The sequence below is a fragment of the Panicum hallii genome, chromosome 9 (genome assembly GCF_002211085.1).
Source record: "Panicum hallii strain FIL2 chromosome 9, PHallii_v3.1, whole genome shotgun sequence".
NCBI lineage: Eukaryota > Viridiplantae > Streptophyta > Magnoliopsida > Poales > Poaceae > Panicum > Panicum hallii.
This window is the reverse complement of record NC_038050.1, coordinates 60935346-60952766: the sequence shown is the minus strand read 5'-3', so window position 1 is coordinate 60952766 and position 17421 is coordinate 60935346. Positions and strand designations below refer to the sequence as shown.

At 44.7% G+C, this 17421-nt stretch overlaps 2 protein-coding genes and 1 pseudogene across 3 annotated transcripts; 1 reads left to right on the top strand and 2 right to left on the bottom strand.

The window, feature by feature from the left end:
- Nucleotides 1-758: 758 nt before the first annotated feature.
- On the bottom strand, nt 759-5687 carry LOC112874468 (apoptotic chromatin condensation inducer in the nucleus). Of its 2 annotated transcripts, none has more exons than XM_025937794.1 (7): nt 5372-5687; nt 5198-5276; nt 3118-4404; nt 2286-2483; nt 2047-2198; nt 1169-1670; nt 759-1077 (listed from the first exon to the last, which is right to left on the bottom strand). In XM_025937794.1, the coding sequence occupies exons 3-6, from the start codon at nt 4397-4399 to the stop codon at nt 1206-1208; spliced, it is 2097 nt and encodes a 698-aa protein (XP_025793579.1). In that variant the 5' UTR covers nt 4400-4404; nt 5198-5276; nt 5372-5687; the 3' UTR covers nt 759-1077; nt 1169-1205. The 2 variants fall into 2 exon arrangements, with proteins under 2 accessions (XP_025793579.1, XP_025793580.1); XM_025937795.1 differs by having other exon boundaries at nt 5198-5270; nt 5372-5682.
- A 947-nt stretch (nt 5688-6634) lies between these two features.
- LOC112873281 lies at nt 6635-11949 on the bottom strand (annotated as a pseudogene).
- Nucleotides 11950-14850: 2901 nt separating this feature from the next.
- On the top strand, nt 14851-17257 carry LOC112873280 (probable LRR receptor-like serine/threonine-protein kinase At2g28960). Its single transcript, XM_025936274.1, has one exon. The coding sequence runs from the start codon at nt 14851-14853 to the stop codon at nt 16864-16866; it is 2016 nt and encodes a 671-aa protein (XP_025792059.1). The 3' UTR covers nt 16867-17257.
- Nucleotides 17258-17421: the final 164 nt, after the last annotated feature.

Here is a 17421-nt window from a genome sequence, read left to right as displayed (position 1 = left end):
AAAGATAAAACAATTTCCATCTCTAATTCTCTATTCGAAAGGTTTACATGTGGACATGGCTATTTTCCCGTCTTAGCTTTCTTTTATATGCATATTTTTTATTCAAAACTAGATTTTGCAAGGATAGAATAGTTTCCCTTCTAATTTCAGAAGGTTCGCGTATGGATTTTGACTCCAGATCAGAAGGTTGCGTGTTCGATTCACGTCGGGTTCAATACCCCGATCCTAATCCGGATTCTCTCTTTTTTTTTTAATTTCTTTGCAAGCACTATTTCAAAAAAGCACGTGGCAAAGATAAAACAATTTCCATCTCTAATTCTCTATTCGAAAGGTTTACATGTGGACATGGCTATTTTCCCGTCTTAGCTTTCTTTTATATGCATATTTTTTATTCAAAACTAGATTTTGCAAGGATAGAATAGTTTCCCTTCTAATTTCAGAAGGTTCGCGTATGGATTTTGACTAGATAAACGAGAGCTCACTTTTTTTTTAGTAAAGACAAGAGCTCATCGACCACCGCAAACCGAGTAGATTGCCTCCGAGCATCCAGAACCAGTTCTCTTCAAACGTAAAAGGCTCCATGAGGCAACGACTCGCCGCACTCAAATGCAATTAACCAGACATAAAACACGGTTTCTCCTCAGGTACACCAACAGCATAAGGGTAGGTCGCCTATACTTTGTAAAACCAACTTGCTCCTGTAACATCATTTCGAAAGATGATTCAAGGTTGCTCATGTCACCTTTCAAGAGCAGCGATTATGCAACACCGACGCTGAAGACTGAAATTAAACCAAGCATCTCAAAAGTATTTTCCCCGAGACAACTCAATCCAGCGTCTCAAGTCTCAACAGTACCTGACAGCATAAAATAAACAAGTACCTCAGACGGTCTAGACGGAGACCCAATCAAAACTACCTTCTGTAGGAAATACAAGCTGCTGCTGCTTCTACACTAGTCTTTTTCACATAATAACCCTACAACTACTCCTTGCCACAGCACTCAGCACTGATTGTTATTTCAAATGGACTGCAGCAGTAGCACCTGCCAGCTGCTGTGACCGCCTCACATCATGTTCCTGCAGTGGAAAACAGGATGAGATTTTCTCACCATTATTCTGAAAAGAAAAGAAGAACAGCAGAAGGCATTGCAAGAGGATATATGCCTACCACGACACTAGAGCTGAAAAATGGAGACCGATGCCTCCTATTCCTTTTTCCCTTTCCCTTGTGCAGCGAGCTTGGCTGCCACCTCCTCTTCTGACAAAGGCAGATAGTAGATCCTTGGGGACGACTGTGTCTTCCTGAAGAGATCATCAAGTGTCACAACAGGAGGCTCTGGCTTCTTCGGAGTGGGTGGAAGCCTCTCCCTTGCTGATGCCGCTGGGTCAACTGTAGGGGGCTTAGCAAGGGGCGGTGGAGGTGGCAGTTGCTCCTTCGGTGCAGCAGCTTGGCGTGGCACATTTTGATTAGCCAGAGCCTGTTGAACAGGAGGCACCCTTGCAGCAGCTGCTGGACTAACAGGAGCTGCTGGTGGGGGAGGAGGTTCAATCTTGAGCTTCACTTCCTGAGGATCAACAAATTCGGCAATCAACTTATTGCCATTGTTTGGGGGCCACTGTAGGTTGTAAACAGCATCCCTAGTAGCCACAGCTTCATCAACCGAGGAAAACTGCAAAATAGGAGTGCAAAATGAGGCATTTTCAGCTTAGCAGTTAGTCAGAACATGCATAAAATTTGGTACTAACATACACAGGCAGTGAAACTGTATAGTGTATACAAATTCAATTCCATAGGATCACAATAAAATGCAGAGTGAGTGGCTGATAAAGAGCGATTGCTGTTTGATTTGAGGAGTTATTAAAGTATCAGGATTGTTCAGCATAAGAATAGAGTACAGAATGGTATTCGTCCCATGCACGCTGAATTCATTTCAGCTTTGCTGATAAACGAGACTGAAGTGCAGCTTTGATTTTTATTTAAGTTGATGCAATAAATAGAAAAGTGAAGATAAGAGCACAAGTCTTGGTTTGGCAAAGAGAACATACTGTAACATAGCAATGAGTCTTGATATGATCCATCCAGAAGATTTGTACTGATCCAGTTTTACCAAGAAGCTCCTGCACAGCTTTCAGAGTAAATGGGCGTACAAATCGGTCAATTCTCAAAGAAGTTGTTGCAGGTTTCTGAGACGGTGGCACTACAACACAGAAAAAATATATTATCAGATATTCGCTGATGAAGTTTATAAATATGGTTTCAGTTCAGCAAGGAGTCAATGACTCACCAATCCTCTCCTTAGGAGAATCTACACTCGCCATTGAATCAGACCTCCCAAAAGATCGTTTCAGAGCAGGCTGAAAAACATCCTTGGGAGCATCAGAAACAGTTTGACTCAATGTTTGTCTTTCTGGAACTTTGGCACCATCTGAAGTCCATCGGCGCTGCCGCTTGATTGGTTCAGTGTTTGCAACAACTTCTTCAGCTGTGCACTCAGCCAGGAGTTAGAATTTAGCATACAGACTTGACATTCAATGTCAATATATCCAAATTTAAGAAACTTGACGACCAGCTGATCAAATGCTTGTTACATTCATGCATAAAGCAAAATTTGAAACTAACAATGAGAAGAAAAACAAAAACTAAAGTAACTCCAAGCTCAATGCAAGCTACTCTCAATCAAATTATCCAGCAGAAGGTTTAATTGGTTTTCTTAAATAAGAGTATTAAAAGAAAAAAAAAGACACCAAAATTCTGCTAGGGAAGCAATGTGATTGCTCTAAGCATTTCCCTTTTGGATGATCTGTTGATGTCCCTGTGAGCTATTCCTTAAAACTTTCAAGTGCCAACGGAAGAGTAATGGTTCATCATGGCTGCAAAACCATTACAGATCAAAGCAAAGCTGCCAAGCTAGTTTACATGTGTGCAGCATTTGCATTGCATGCTGACCGGAATTGTAAGAATTACACAACCAAGACGAGTACTTTATGACAGGCAAAACTATAGATCAAGCACACTTAAGTATGAAAGCACTGAGGGCAGAATTGAAAACCATAGCAAAGGTAATGATATTTTAGAACACAATAAAGCAGAAGGGACTTGTAGCTAGAGAAACAAACCTTCGAGTTTCCTCTTTTCTGTTGAAGCTGCCGACTTTTCTTCAGCTATAACCTCCTTGGTATCAACAGAGGAAGCCTCAACAGCAGAATCAGGGAGGGTCACCTCTTTCACATCTTCTGAGTTAAGCTCAGTCTTTTCATCAGATTTCATATTGGACTCAACTTGTTTAATTTCCATAACATCCTCCTCCATTGACTCATCACCTGAACTCCTGTCTAAATTTAATTTCTCTGGAGAACCTTCAGGACTATCTTTCTTGTATGAGTCCACATTAGCGGTGGAATCTATGCCTTCAACATATGACTGGTTCTTAACCAGCTCTTTGTCATCATCCAATTGCTGCAAATCTCCACCTAAGGAAGTAATGCCGGATGATGGTTCAACCATCTTCGGCTTAACCTCTAGTTCTAAATCAAAATTATTAGCATTCAAGTTATCTTCTATATTATTCTTTTTGTTAGTTGATAGATCACTAGAAATCGACTCACACTTAATTTGAGACCCTAAATCTAGGCTAACCTCAGGTACCTGATTATTTGGTTTTGACACGATGGGCTCGCGGTCCTCGTTCATGATATCAGAATCTTTGTGTTCTTCATCATACATTGGCACTTTGTCACCCAAATCATCCATGGGTGCCAGTTTCTCGCCATCATTGCTTACTGGTGCAGCTGTGACAACATCGGTATCCATATGGCTAGCATCTGCAGGTGCTGGTGCTGAATCCTGTTCTTGAATTTTGGTTGCTTTAGTGGCATCAGACTTGACTTCAGAAGTGGCCAAGTCCGAGTTCACTTCAGTACTGATTGCATCATTGACAATGACTGCATCATTGGTGTCAGCATCTGAGGTCTTCTCAAGAACAGGCTCATTATTACTTTCAGTATGCGGTTGCACTTCTTCGAAAGCTAAATTTCCTCCAGCAATTGATTCTGGCTCTTCTCCTTTGGCAGCTGAGGTCTCATTTAAGGAAGCTTCAACATCAACACTGGGGGTAGGAACTTCAACTTGCTGACTGACATGAACCACTGTTTCATGACAAACTTCTGTGATGGTAACTGTAGTTTGTTCACTAGCATTGGCATCAGGCAACTGATCATCTGCATTCGCTCCCACATCTTCATCAGCTGATTTTTCACTCTGAATGGATTCAAAGAGTCGCCTCACAAGTTCCTCTTTCAAACCCTTGACAGGAAGTCTTCTTTTACGGAGTTCATCCTTCAGATCAGTAACTCTCCACTGATCAATTGGTCGGTTGTTTAGCACAGGATATGATGACATAGTGACTGCCCAACAGAAAAAAAATATAATAAAATCAGACTCAACATTATAAGATCTCAGTAATTTATTATCATTGCATTGTTCCTTAGTAAAGTATAAAAATCTTTCTGTTGGACAAAAAGAAATAAATAGCATCAATCATCCATTGAAGCCTACGGAGTCCAGTAAATGGCCTAGATTAATAAACAATAAGCTGAAACCTATAGTGGTATATCACTGAAGAATAATTGAATCGGATTTTAATTGAACAGGGAATTCAATTACTTCAACTACAACTCCTGGAATTTTAAACACTAAAGGCACTATAGAACTCCCAGTAGTATGTTGGTTTCTTACATTTTATCAGTTCTACAGCTGAGCATAATGCAGGGGTAAAGTGCTACCAGGAAATGCAAAAACTACATAATGTGTATTGATGAAATATAACTATTCATTCTATAAAACCAATAATTTTCCAGCCTTCCAATATCTACTGAACAAAACAGTGGGCATAAATCACAATACATGATATTCAACAGTATGCAACTGCTAGAAGATATCTGAGCAACATTATCAAGGCTCTAAGCTCCAGTGAACAGTAGAATTTAAAAGCAAAACATTTTCACCATGCGGGGCACATAAATGTCCAATTAAATTGCAGTATTCCATGAGGAAACCGCGTACGGTGCTAAAATTGAAGAGACTATCCAGATATATCCAAAACCTGGCCCTACACCACTCTCCTAAAATCCCTCATGTATCAAACATATCACGCAAGGCGCGGGGGGTAACACAGAAGGGCACAGGCACGGGGCTCACCTGACAGCAATCCTGGTTCCGGGAGATCCCACGGAGCAGATGGCGCACCACCCTTGACCGAGACGCCAAAACCCTAGCCCTAGAAACACGCAACCATCAGATCGAAACCGAGCCTCCAATAAAACCTACCAAAAAATCGCAAAACGCGCGAATGCGAAAATCGATTCCACGCACCAGCCGCCGCGAATCCTCCGAGGCCACGCGCTCCTGAAACAAACAACCAAAAAAGCACCACAAATATTCCCAATACAGAATTCGAAAAATTACAGAGGACGGCGGGGGCGGAGAAGGGAGGCCGGGGTTTGAGGGGGGTGGCAGGAAAATCGGGACCGAAGCTATTGGGGTTGGATTGGAGCGGCGCGCCTCCCCCCGCGGCTGCGCTAGGGTTTGGGGCACGGCGCGGTTCTAGTGAGGCGGGGGCGGCGAGGGCGAGCAGCAGAGGATGATGCGGTTTGCGGTTTGCGGTGCGGGTGCGGGTGCGGGGAGGCGATGGAGGGGTTGGATCTTTTTGCTGCGGCTTCGGGGGTCACGCCACCGACAGGTGGGACCCGCTCTGAAGGCAGGAACAAATGCGCCTCCCCAAGTTGGATGGGAACGACACTACGCTTTCACGATAAGGACACGCAGAGTACAGGTCGGACGTGTCGAGTTGTGCTCATTTTAAGGTTTAGGTTGCCATTGTTTGAACAGTATCGAAGGGAAAGAATAGCGTGGATTTGCGTGGATATAGGAACATATTCTGTCAAAAACGTCTTGGATTGGAGAACGATAATAGAATTTATGCATTTTCCACATCGGCATCTTAGATTTGAATTGAATTTGCACATCAAATTTGTTCCACGATTTTCTTATATTCATTAGTCCATGATAAACTAGAAAACTGAAATGTTATCGAGCTCACCAAGGGAGGAAGGATTATTCCCACTTTGGCTTCACCTGGTGGGCGGACGTCGTAGGCTGAGTGATGGGGTGAAGGGACCATGACACTCAATGTACGTAATTTCTATATATCTTAATTTCTTTTTCTCGAATACACAAAAGAGCTGCATATCTTTGTATTATAGAAGAAGAAGAAAAAGTTACAACATGATACAAATGAAAGATCGCGGCCTACAAATCCTTAGTGCTTATTTTACGCAGAAATTACCAACCAAGGGGGAAGGGATCAGACAACAAAGGTGATTATCGCGAAATAAACAACCTAAGTTTACTGCGCCGGCTTCTATCCACGTCTCAGCTTCAAGCTTGATCTTCACCAGCAGCTGGGCCACGGAGCCTTGGTTATCTCTGAACAGCCTTGCATTCCTTTCCTTCCAGATCTGCCAGGAACTCAGGGCAAGTAACGAGTCAACGCCTTTCTTCAGTGTGCCTGCGAAAGGAGCTCTGATTTGCTTCTAGTAAGACTGAATCGTGTCATGGCCTGTTGGTTGGTGTTGCTTTTTTTTTTTGCGAGGAAAAGAGAGATCTTTATTACTCAGAAGCGTTTGTACAATCCTGAGCAATATGTTGCTCGACGCAAACTGGGGCCGCGAACCGCCACACAGCTGAGTGCCATGTTCGCTTGGCCAGCTGAGCAAGCTCGTGAGCTACACAATTATTCTCTCTTTTCGTATGGACCACTGTCCACTCCGGCAGGCCTTCCCGTGCCAAATTTGCTTCATCTACGATAAACTTCAGGCGTGAGCGCTATCCTCCTTGCTTCTGCAGAAGCGCTACCAAGGAGAGGCAGTCGGTCTCCAAATTTGCTGTTGCCTTTTTCCTAGTGATCAGTTCCAAGAGGACAACTCCAAAACTGTACACATCACTCTTCACGGTCAGACATCCATCCCGAGCAAACAAAGGATCCAGGTAACCTATGCTTCCTTTTATATTATCAGTATATAATGTGTCGCCTGTGTTGACTAGCCTTGATATTCCAAATTCTGAAACTTTGGCACTGAAGTTGTGATCTAATAGTATATTAGCAGGCTTGATGTCACCATGAATGACCTGAGTATACATGTAAGAGTGCATGTATGCCAATGCCTCTGCACACTCTCTGGCGATTCTAAGTCGAGTATCCAAAGGGATGTGACCATCGACACGGTGAAGAACATCACTCAGGTTCCCATTATGGATGTACTCGGTGATCAACATTAGAGCATTTTCCTCCACACAGTAACCGATGAGCTTCACAACATTCTTGTGGTTGATTCACGATGGACGATCAACTCTTTAGAAAATTCTTCACCTTTCACATTGTTTATAAACCGCTTCACTGCAACCATACATCTTATGTTATGAACTCCTCTGAACACTTCTCCAAAGCCACCTCTCCCGATCATAGTTCTATAGCTGTTGCTTATTTCTATCTCACCTTTTGTGAAACATCTTATGTTATGATTACTATGCATCATCCACTTTGACTTATCATCCCCTGGGATCAGTTCTGTCACCTTATGCTCTGGAAGATCCATCCCGCGAGAGTAATAAAGCAGTAAATATACTGGATAGCTGTAGAAGATGATCGACAAATCACAAGTCAGCTTCTTGATCAGTACCTCTGGTAGTGCAGTGTATTTGCAGAATTGCACCAGAGATCCCAGCAAAGGTAATATAACAGTAACAAATAGTTCTCCCTTCCGTCTTCAATGAATGAACTTCAGCTCTCCTGATATCCCTTCCAAAAAGATAATTTTCATTAGACTGTACTGTCTGAATGCCGACCTAAAATTGTTCCCAGTGTGTTATGTACTTCAGTTTTATTCCAACACAGATTTTAGCAGTGCAAGGGCAACTCGAAGAATCAATGAAATATATCTGGTGATTATGGCTTGGCAAGTGTCCGTTGACCATCATCAATGTGTTTGTGGTAGAATGCAAATAGGAATTGCATTCTGCATTAGAGATGATTTACTCGTAACTGACAAAGCATCCCCTCTAGCTGATTTATATGTTGTACGGTTCTATAGTGTTAGATAGTAATGGGACCATGAGGCCACTGTGTCTTGTTGTCTCTCAAGAAATGGCTCAGATCGATCTGAGCATTACTATGGTAAGTAATAACTAAATAAGGAAAAAGACAATACTCGCTGACACAAAGAGACATGTTCAATCTTTCTTTTCGCTCCAGCTACTGTGTAATAAGAACATAAATATTTGCTCCATGACACCAGAACCCAAAACCAAGCCGGGACAATTAGGAAAAAACAAGAATAAACCAGAACCTGAATTGCAACTAACAAGATGGCCACGTTTGGGCATACCTGTTGACTGCTGTTGCTATGGATGGAATCGCGGACGCCAAGCATGAATCATCTCCGGCAAACAGTTGATGCTGGCACCCCCATGGATGGACAACGGGGCAGTGTAGACTACAGAGGGTTGGTCGAGATCTAAGGGCGCGTTTGGTTCCCTTCCAGGTACCGCCTGGCTCGGCTCTCGGGAGACAGGCTATCACAGGCCAGCAGTGAGCGAGCGAGGCTCCGGAGAAACGAGATCCAGTTTCGTTTCCCGGGAAGCCAGGCTGAGCGCCGATTTATGCACGAGAAGGCATGAGTGAGATGGAGATGCAAGCAACCAATTGCCCCTCAGTTGCATGCGCCGAGCCTGGCCAGGCCGCATGCAAGCAACCAATCGCGCCCTAAAATATCTTATGCAAATGGCGGTCGGGTAGCTCTCAAGCAAGTCAAACGTGAATTAAACGTCTTATATTCTACGTCATTGCGCAAAATGGGAACCCCGTGGTGTGGGAATTGTACTGTTAGGCTTACCTGTCACGGGACGGTTTCCTGCAGCGAACGGGTCTGGCCAGGGCGGATGCGGCAATCCATCGAGCACGTGACCTGCGCGGGCAGGACGGAGTCTTCAGCGCGTCGCCCGTCGCCCCCGCCCGCGCCCTGTGCCCCTGTCTGCAATCTGGAGCCTGGAGGCAGTGCGCTCGCGTGGGTGTGGCCGGCGGGCCGGCGGAGACGGACGCCGACGCCGTGCCTGCAACCGCCGGACGGCCGGACGGGCACGCATGGGCAGGACAAGCGCAGGACGAACTACGGGCGAAGCGAGCTGTCTGCGGAAAGCCGGAAATGGTACGTTGGGGGCATGCAAGCTTATGTCATTTGAGCAAAGGATTAGTAGTCGTCGGCCCGTGTTGATACAACCGCGCAAGCAAAGATCACACAACTCACAACACAAGCAATCCGCCAAAGCTGACATGGGATGGAGATGGAGTCCCTGTAGAACATAAGTAATTCGAGGTTTAAGGCTCCCTCAAGCAAAAGGGTGCTGAAGAAAACACTAGTTTCTCTTGTAAAGAAAAAGAAAAGGACGCTAGTGGTTAGGCAATGCTGGCAGCAATATATTATCACAAGAAAATCTGAGGTCGCCAGTACAACAGTACTCTGGAAAACATTAAGCAAGCCAGAGTACATAGTGGTATAGAAATAACTAAGGTATAGGTAATGAGATTATTAAGCCCGCGCCCACGTGGGCTGGTCCTACAAGCAGCCAGAAGGCGCTGCTGGTGCCAAGTCACCGGAATCCATACCAGCCACAGCCCCCTCATCCATGGCGCCGTCTGGCATGCCACCACCAGCAAGTGCTCCACTCGCCTCTGCACTCACCTGCAACTGAAGAGCGCACTCCAGGTCCAAAACCACATCCGCCATGGACGGACGGTCAATACCACGATCAGCAACGCACTTCTCAGCAGTTTCGGCGACCTTGTCGAGACTCCACGGATTAATTCTTCCCATTAGGTATGGGTCAATGATCTAATCAAGATTACCCACCTCCTTGCATCGCAATGCCCAACGTAACAAACCTTTTTGTTCGTCTGGGGGATTTATATCAAAAGGCACGCCGAGCACAGAGGACCTCGAACAACACAACACCAAAAGAATAGACATCTGATTTCTCGGTAATCCGACGATGGCCCAGTCTCAGAAACAGAAAGATCTGTAATCTTGGCAACCCATTTGTCATTCAGCAGGATGTTTGACGATTTCACGTCATCACGGATGATCTGTAGTTCGTGAAGGTTAGCACAGGCCACGAGCTGCAGCAATGCAGATCTCTATACGCCGCTTCCAGGTAAGCGGTGGCTTCTGGGTCCCAAGGTGCGCAAACAAACTTCCACGATCCATGTAGTCATAGACCAGTATCATCTTGTCCTTTTCAGTGCAGTAACCGAGCAGTGGCACAAGATGAGGACACTGGCGGTGCTTTGACATCATCTGTATCTCATTATAAAACTCTTCTGCATCAGTATTCCAACGATCGCCCCGCAAACGAAAACGCTTGATAATAACCACCTTGGTCCCTACCCCATAAATCTTGCCACGGTACATTAAACTACTAAATCCATCATCACTAACTAAGAGTGACTCATCAAAGTTGTTTGTCGCAGCCTTTTATATCTGCAAATGAGAACTGACGGCACATACCTGACGGTAAAATATTGGCTGGGATGTTCGCTGAAGCTGGAGGTGCTGGCTTGTTCTTCCTTACCCAAGAAAACAGACCTGAGCGTTGTGATGCCTGATCCTGACGTGAAGCTTTCTGTCGTAGCACCCGAAGACGTTCCACCACATCAATCATCTCAGGACGTTTCTCCCTTTCCATCGTAAGGCATTCACCTGCTATCTTTGCAATCCCTTCAACAACCTTCATGTTATCCTTGCTTGCAATTTCAGCATCAAACAAACCTCTCACACCTCCGGACCCCCTTGCAAGAGCACTAGTAAATGCATAAACAATGTTGACGTTGTCAACTACTGTTGTTGCCTTTTTCCTGGCTATCAGTTCGAGGAGAACAACTCCAAAGCTATAAACATCATACGTCACAGTGAGACGGCCATCCAAAGCAAACAAAGGGTCCATGTAACCTATGCTTCCTATGACATTCTTGGTGTGCAGCGTCTTATCCGTGTTGGCTAGTCTTGATATTCCGAAGTCTGACAATCTTGCATGGAAGTTGCTATCTAAGAGTATGTTACCAGGCTTGACGTCGCCATGGATAACCTGAGTGTACATGTGAGAATGCATGTACGCCAACGCCTCCGCACACTCGATGGCGATCCTAAGTCTTACATCCAAATTAAAGGGATGGGAAGCTTGTCATCGTGAAGAAGATCGCTTAGATTTCCATTAGCGACATACTCAGGGCCAGTTTGGCAGAGCTCCCAGAGCTGATTCTCTGCTGAATCCAGCAAGAGCTCTGCCAAACAGTTTTTCAGAGAGAAGTGATTCTCTGCTGATTCCGTGGAGTGATTCTCTGAAATGAACTAAGAGGTTGGGAGCTGAAAAAAGTAGCTTCTCCTGATTCTGCGAAGTGATTCTCCATCCTGATTTTAAAAGTTTATGCTAGAGAATCAAAGAGAATCACCTTCAGCCACAGAATCACTTCTATTAGAGAATCAGCTCCCACAGAGAATCAGGATCAGTTGGAGCTCTACCAAACTGGCCCTCAGTGACCAGCATAAGGGCATTTTCCTCCTCACAGCAACCAATGAGCCTCATTACGTTCTTATGGTTGATTTCATGATGGACGATCAGCTCTTTACCGAAGTTTTCTTTCACATTGTGGATAAACCTTTTCACTGCAACCATGCTTCCGTCCTCGAGAACCCCTTCGTATACTTCTCCGAAGGCACCTCTTCCAAGACAAGTTCGATAGCTGTTGGTCATTCTGTCATGTCGCCTTTTGTGAAGCATTTTATGCTATGGTTACTGTGCACCATCCATTTAGATCTATCAGCTTCTTGGATAAATTCCATCACGTTGTTTCTGGGGGAATTCCTGTGGAAGCAGTGAGGTTCAAAAATATGAGAGTTAGCCTTGAGTAAAACACTGGATACCCATAGCAGATGATCGATGCAGCAAAAATCAGAACCTTGCCCTCAATGGTTTCTTTTCCTTGTACTAATTGGTACTCCTACTTCTGCCAGTGCATTGTTTACATGAACCTAGTAAACCAGTAATCTGTAACAAAAAGTTATTTTCCACCCACTTCAATGACTGAATTGCAGCTCTCTGATGTTTTTTTGAGAAAAAGACCAAAACCAGGGAGTTATTGACCTAAAAAATTGGTTCCAATGTGTTGGTTAAGTTCAGTTTCATCTAACATAGAATTTGACAGTTGGAGAATAATCCACGATATACATAGTGATTTCTAGCTGGAACAGATGCCGGCTGACCAAAATCGGTGCGTCTTTAATTAGAAACAATAACATTGTACATTGCTTGGTTAGCTTTTCATTGGTTCGAGGAAATTGGACTAATAGGGCAATTAATTCGGGTAAATCCCATGCCTTGCGATGGGCTTAAACAATCGGAGAATCTATCTAGATGTTGCTAGTTAAACAGCGGTGCCTACACTACACATGAGAAAACGTTTTCAGTCTGCGGTGACGAGGATACTCTGAATCTAAAGGATCTTGGTTTTTCATTCAGATGTACAGTACATCTAAGAAAAGATCGAAGAAGGCATGCAACAAGGTAGCAGGCTCAATTTTTCTTGTTCTTCCATGTTTTCCCCCAAAGAAGGGGGCAAAGGGTTCACAACTCAGCTGAGTTGCAGGGCATCCGGAGAATTTTTAGGGCGGATAGAAAACCTCTAGAAATCAAAGATTGCATAGGCATTGCTGGCTGCTGCTAATAAGGATGGGCGAGCCGCGAGCGAGCTTCACGGCATTAGCTGTTGCGGATGGATTTGCGGGCGCCAAGTCAATCGTCTCCCTCCGGTGTACGACGCTTACCGGGCTGCCATGGAAGGAAGCATCAATCATGGGTGGAATGGAGGTGGGTGGAGTGCGAGTATACAGGCTTCTGTGCAGAAGGGATAATATAATGCCGGGTCAACCGTGAATAGTTCCAATTCCAATGTGCCCCCCCACCCCAGTCGTTGCTTTCTCTTTCTGTTACTTCGAACCCCCGGTGGCGGGAGTGGGAAAATTCCTTTCCGTGTGTTCCCCACCGGAAGGTCTGGTCTGCCTGCCTTTGACGATGACGATGCCATGACCAAAGCGGCTGTTGAGGCATTTCGTCGAGCATGCGTAGCGCGCTTGGAGGACGGGGACCTCGCCGTGCCGGCTCCGCCATCATCGCCGCGGCGCAGGCGGTGACAAATCTCCCACCAACCAATCACTTCGTGCTCTGACTGCCCATCCAACAAGTTCCCACCGCAGAAGACGCGACGCGGCAGTCCAAGCGGCAACAGCCACACCGGCACCGCACTGTAAGAAGGCGTCTCTTCCGCGTCGATCCTTTCAGCACAAGTTTCCGCCTGGTACAACCAATCGCTCGCCCTTCATCTCTGATCGTCCAGGGGGGAGAGAGAGAGAGAGAGAGGGAGAGAGAGAGAGAGAGAGAGAGAGAGAGAGAGAGAGAGAGGGAGAGAGAGAGATCTTGATTAGTATCAGCAAACCTACCACTCTCAGAATCGCGGTATCAGCAAACTCTCGCCCACCAGGTACGTCTTCCTCAACCATGCTCATCTCGAGTTCTCGACTATACGGTATGCGGATATTTCCAGTTTTATTGAGTCAGAATTTCTATTTTTGCCTGGTATGACTAAATTCATTGCTTTGACTTATGCCTTCGATCTTTGTTGATCGTTAAATCTGTTGTTTCAGCAGCTACAGTTTTTTCGGTTGTCAATCGAAGGGCAAACAATAAAAAAAAGTACAACCTTTTATATATGAGTATCTGTTCTGTGTATGGGTAGGTAGCTGCCCTTCTCGCATCATCTGATGGATTTTACTTCAAAGTTCCATCTCTCTACTTTGCTGCTACCATATTATCTCTATGCAATTCAGATCCAATTTGAGAATTCCAACGAACATTTAACAACTTTTGTTTCAATACATGATGACTTTACAACTCAAAACGGAAAACCAAGGACTTAAATGCAGTAGATTTCAACTCCAAACTTCCGAGAACTTTCAACTCAACGCCGACTATTACTTGTTCTTAGGTTATGAAAACGGTGTGGGGAACTCCTGCACCGTCCAGAATTGTTGATAGTTTCCGGTTTCAGCAAAGCATACAACTAGTTATTTTTAATTGATTTCAGAATAGTATTGCAACTGGCACTTAATAGTTGATTTTCTGACCGTTATGCCATCCATCCCTTCTTTTAACTCTAAACTTATAAGAAATTGTAGCCACAAGCGTGGCAAAGTTAATCAAGAAAGTGAGAGTATGACAAATAGTCCAGGCCTCCATGGTGCTAACAAAGTGTAGGTCACCACGGTTGTCGGCTTGTCGCCATCAAATCAATCAAAATAGCTGCCTAAGAATTTATGGCATGACTGAAGTTAAGCGTGGCAATTTTAGGCGCGAACAAAGACGTGTGAGTTTGTAAAATTTACCAAGTGCCCAAAGACAATGCTACTATCAGTTATGACTGAAGTGTCTATCATACAAATCACAACAATGCTAGTCAATGGGCATCCCACGTACAGCTGATCTAGCCATAAATCACTAGATATTTCTAGTTAGATACTTGAAGCTGCCCTTGCACTGTTCAAATCTGTGTTAGACTGAACCTGAACTAACACTCTGGAAACTATTTGTAGGTCAAGGTGTCTCCATCATTTCCTTAATTTGTTTTTGGAATAAATATCAGAAGAGGTGCTACTCATTCATCAAGGTACTGACTCTATTATATATTCCTCATGATCACCTTCAGTAGTTATCCGGTAGTTTACCCAACACTGACTGTTCTACTTACCAATCTAACTCACAGGAGTCCTCAAGAAAATACAGTAATGGAACTTATCCAAGGGTCTGACAGATCGAAATGGACGGTGCATAGTAATCATAGCATAACATGCTTCACAAAAGGTGAGATAGAAATAATAACTGACAACTACAACACTATTCTCGGAAGAGGTGCATTTGGAGAAGTTTATAAAGGAGTTCTTGAGGACCAAAGTAAGGTTGCAGTGAAAAGGTTTATCTGTAATGTGAAACAAAACTTCGCCAAAGAGTTGGCCGTCCATCGTGAAATCAACCACAGAAACGTAGTGAGGCTCATTGGTTACTGTGTAGAGGAAAATGCCGTTATGATGGTTACGGAGTATATCGCTAATGGAAACCTGAGTGAGGCTCTTCACCATGACAATAGTCCCATCCCTTTGGATGTAAGACTTAGGATTTCCATTGAATGTGCAGAGGCGTTGGCATACATGCATTCTCACATGTATACTCATGTCATCCATGGTGACATCAAACCTGCTAACATACTATTAGATGGCAAGTTTCATGCAAAATTGACGGACTTTGGAATATCAAGACTAGTCAACACAGATAAGACACTCTATACGGAGAATGTGGTAGGGAGCATTGGTTACATGGACCCTTTGTTTGCTCGGGATGGGCTTCTCACTTCGAAGAGTGATGTTTACAGCTTTGGAGTTGTCCTCCTTGAACTGATTGCCAGGAAAAGGGCAATAACAGTAGTCGACAACGTCAACATTGTGTCTGCATTTACCAATGCTCTTGCAAGGGGGACCAGAGGTGCGGGAGAGATGTTTGATGCTGAAATTGCAAACAAGAATACTATGAAGATTGTTCAAGGAGTTGCAAAGATAGCAGGTGAATGCCTAATAATGGAAAGGGAAAAACGTCCGGAGATGATTGATGTTGTGGAACGTCTTCGGGTACTAAGGAAAGCTTTACATCAGCATCAGGGACAACACCGAGTAGATCTGTTCTCTTGGGTAAGGAAGAGCAAGCCAGTGCCTCCAGCAGCAGTTACCGTCCGTACCAAATTTTTGCCATCAGGCCTGTGCCGCCAGTTCTCGCTTGCAGAGATGAAGGCTGCGACAAACAACTTTAATTGGTCACTCCTTGTTGGTCAGGGTGCATTTGGCCCTGTTTTCCGTGGCAAGATTGATGGAAGAAAAACCGAGGTGGCTATCAAGCGCCGTGATCCGAACTCTATGCACGGTGAGGATGAGTTTCATACCGAGATAGAGATGTCCTCAAAGATCCTTCACCACAATGTTATGCCACTTGTCGGTTACTGCTATGAGATGGGTGAGATGATCCTCGTCTACAGCTATATGGCCCATGGATGTTTGCGTGACCACCTGTACCGAACAAAGAAGCCACCTCTTACCTGGAACCGGCGTCTGGAGATCTGCATTGGTGCAGCTCGGGGCCTGCACTGCCTTCACGCATCACAGGTTATCTACCGTAACCTGAAGACGACAGACATTCTGCTGGATAAGGAGTGGGTTGCCAAGGTTACAGATCTGGCTCTGTGCAAGACTGGTCCATCAACGAACGAGATGACAAGGGTCATGGGCAGTGGTGGTATCCTAGACCCCGAGTATGTCGCCACTGGTCGGCTAACTGAGAAATCAGATGTCTATTCTTTTGGCGGTGTGTTGTTGGAGGTCCTATGTGCCCGGTCTGTTTTAGACCTCACTCTCCCGAAGGAACAGGTTGTATTGGTAGATTGGGCATTGCAATGCAAGACGGAGGGCAAGCTCAGTGAGATTGTTGACCCGTACCTGAAGGGATCCATTGATCAAAGGTCTCTCGAAACGTTTGTTGGAATTGCTGAGAGGTGCCTTGCTTCTGAGGGTATTCACCGTCCAGCGATGGGAGATGTGCTTTTAGACCTGGAGTTGGCCCTCCGAGCACAGGGGACTTTCCAAGGAAGAAAATCTCCAGTTCTGTAGTCACCGTAGTAGTAACAGTTTCCAGTTGGCTGGTAACATGTCGCTGCTATTCACCGAATGAATAGAGCAATGGAGCGCCTGAAGGATTGGAGTTTTCCATGGTGCTTGGAAAGACAATAAGAGGTACCATAATTATATATTACTTAATTTTTGTAGGGAGGTTGGTACCTCTTACAGTTAGTAATACCTTTTTGAGAAAAAAAATATATCAGTGGTACCTTTTAGCGCCTCTCCAAAATGGTAAAAGGCCAGAAGAATTACGAATGAAAGACTTAAATTCTCCATGTCAATTTGTTACTTCGATTATACGAATGCATAGATTTTGCACCCTTGTTTGCGAGCTTGTCTCTGAATATTGTGATATTGTCAATGATGAATGGTACGTGAGGTATGATACTATGCCCAGTAGTGGAGCATATAGGTATGCTTGGTCAGTTGGTCGACTGCATCCCTGATCGCTGTTCTCATCTGTGATCGAGTTGTGGCGTCGTCCACCTGTTGTTATGATGACCTGAGCGCAAGACGAAAACTTCAGTCGTTCCCGCTGACCCCGGT

Bases quoted from the DNA above. Each gene is read 5' to 3' on its own strand.
- LOC112874468 (XM_025937794.1), bottom strand. From the start codon at position 4,399: ATGTCATCATATCCTGTGCTAAACAACCGACCAATTGATCAGTGGAGA. The intron at 2,199-2,285 runs GTGAGTCATTGA...TCTGTGTTGTAG, and splicing joins TTCTCCTAAGGAGAGGATTG to TGCCACCGTCTCAGAAACCT. The intron at 1,671-2,046 runs GTATGTTCTCTT...CCTATTTTGCAG, and splicing joins AGACTCATTGCTATGTTACA to TTTTCCTCGGTTGATGAAGC.
- LOC112873280 (XM_025936274.1), top strand. From the start codon at position 14,851: ATGATCACCTTCAGTAGTTATCCGGTAGTTTACCCAACACTGACTGTT.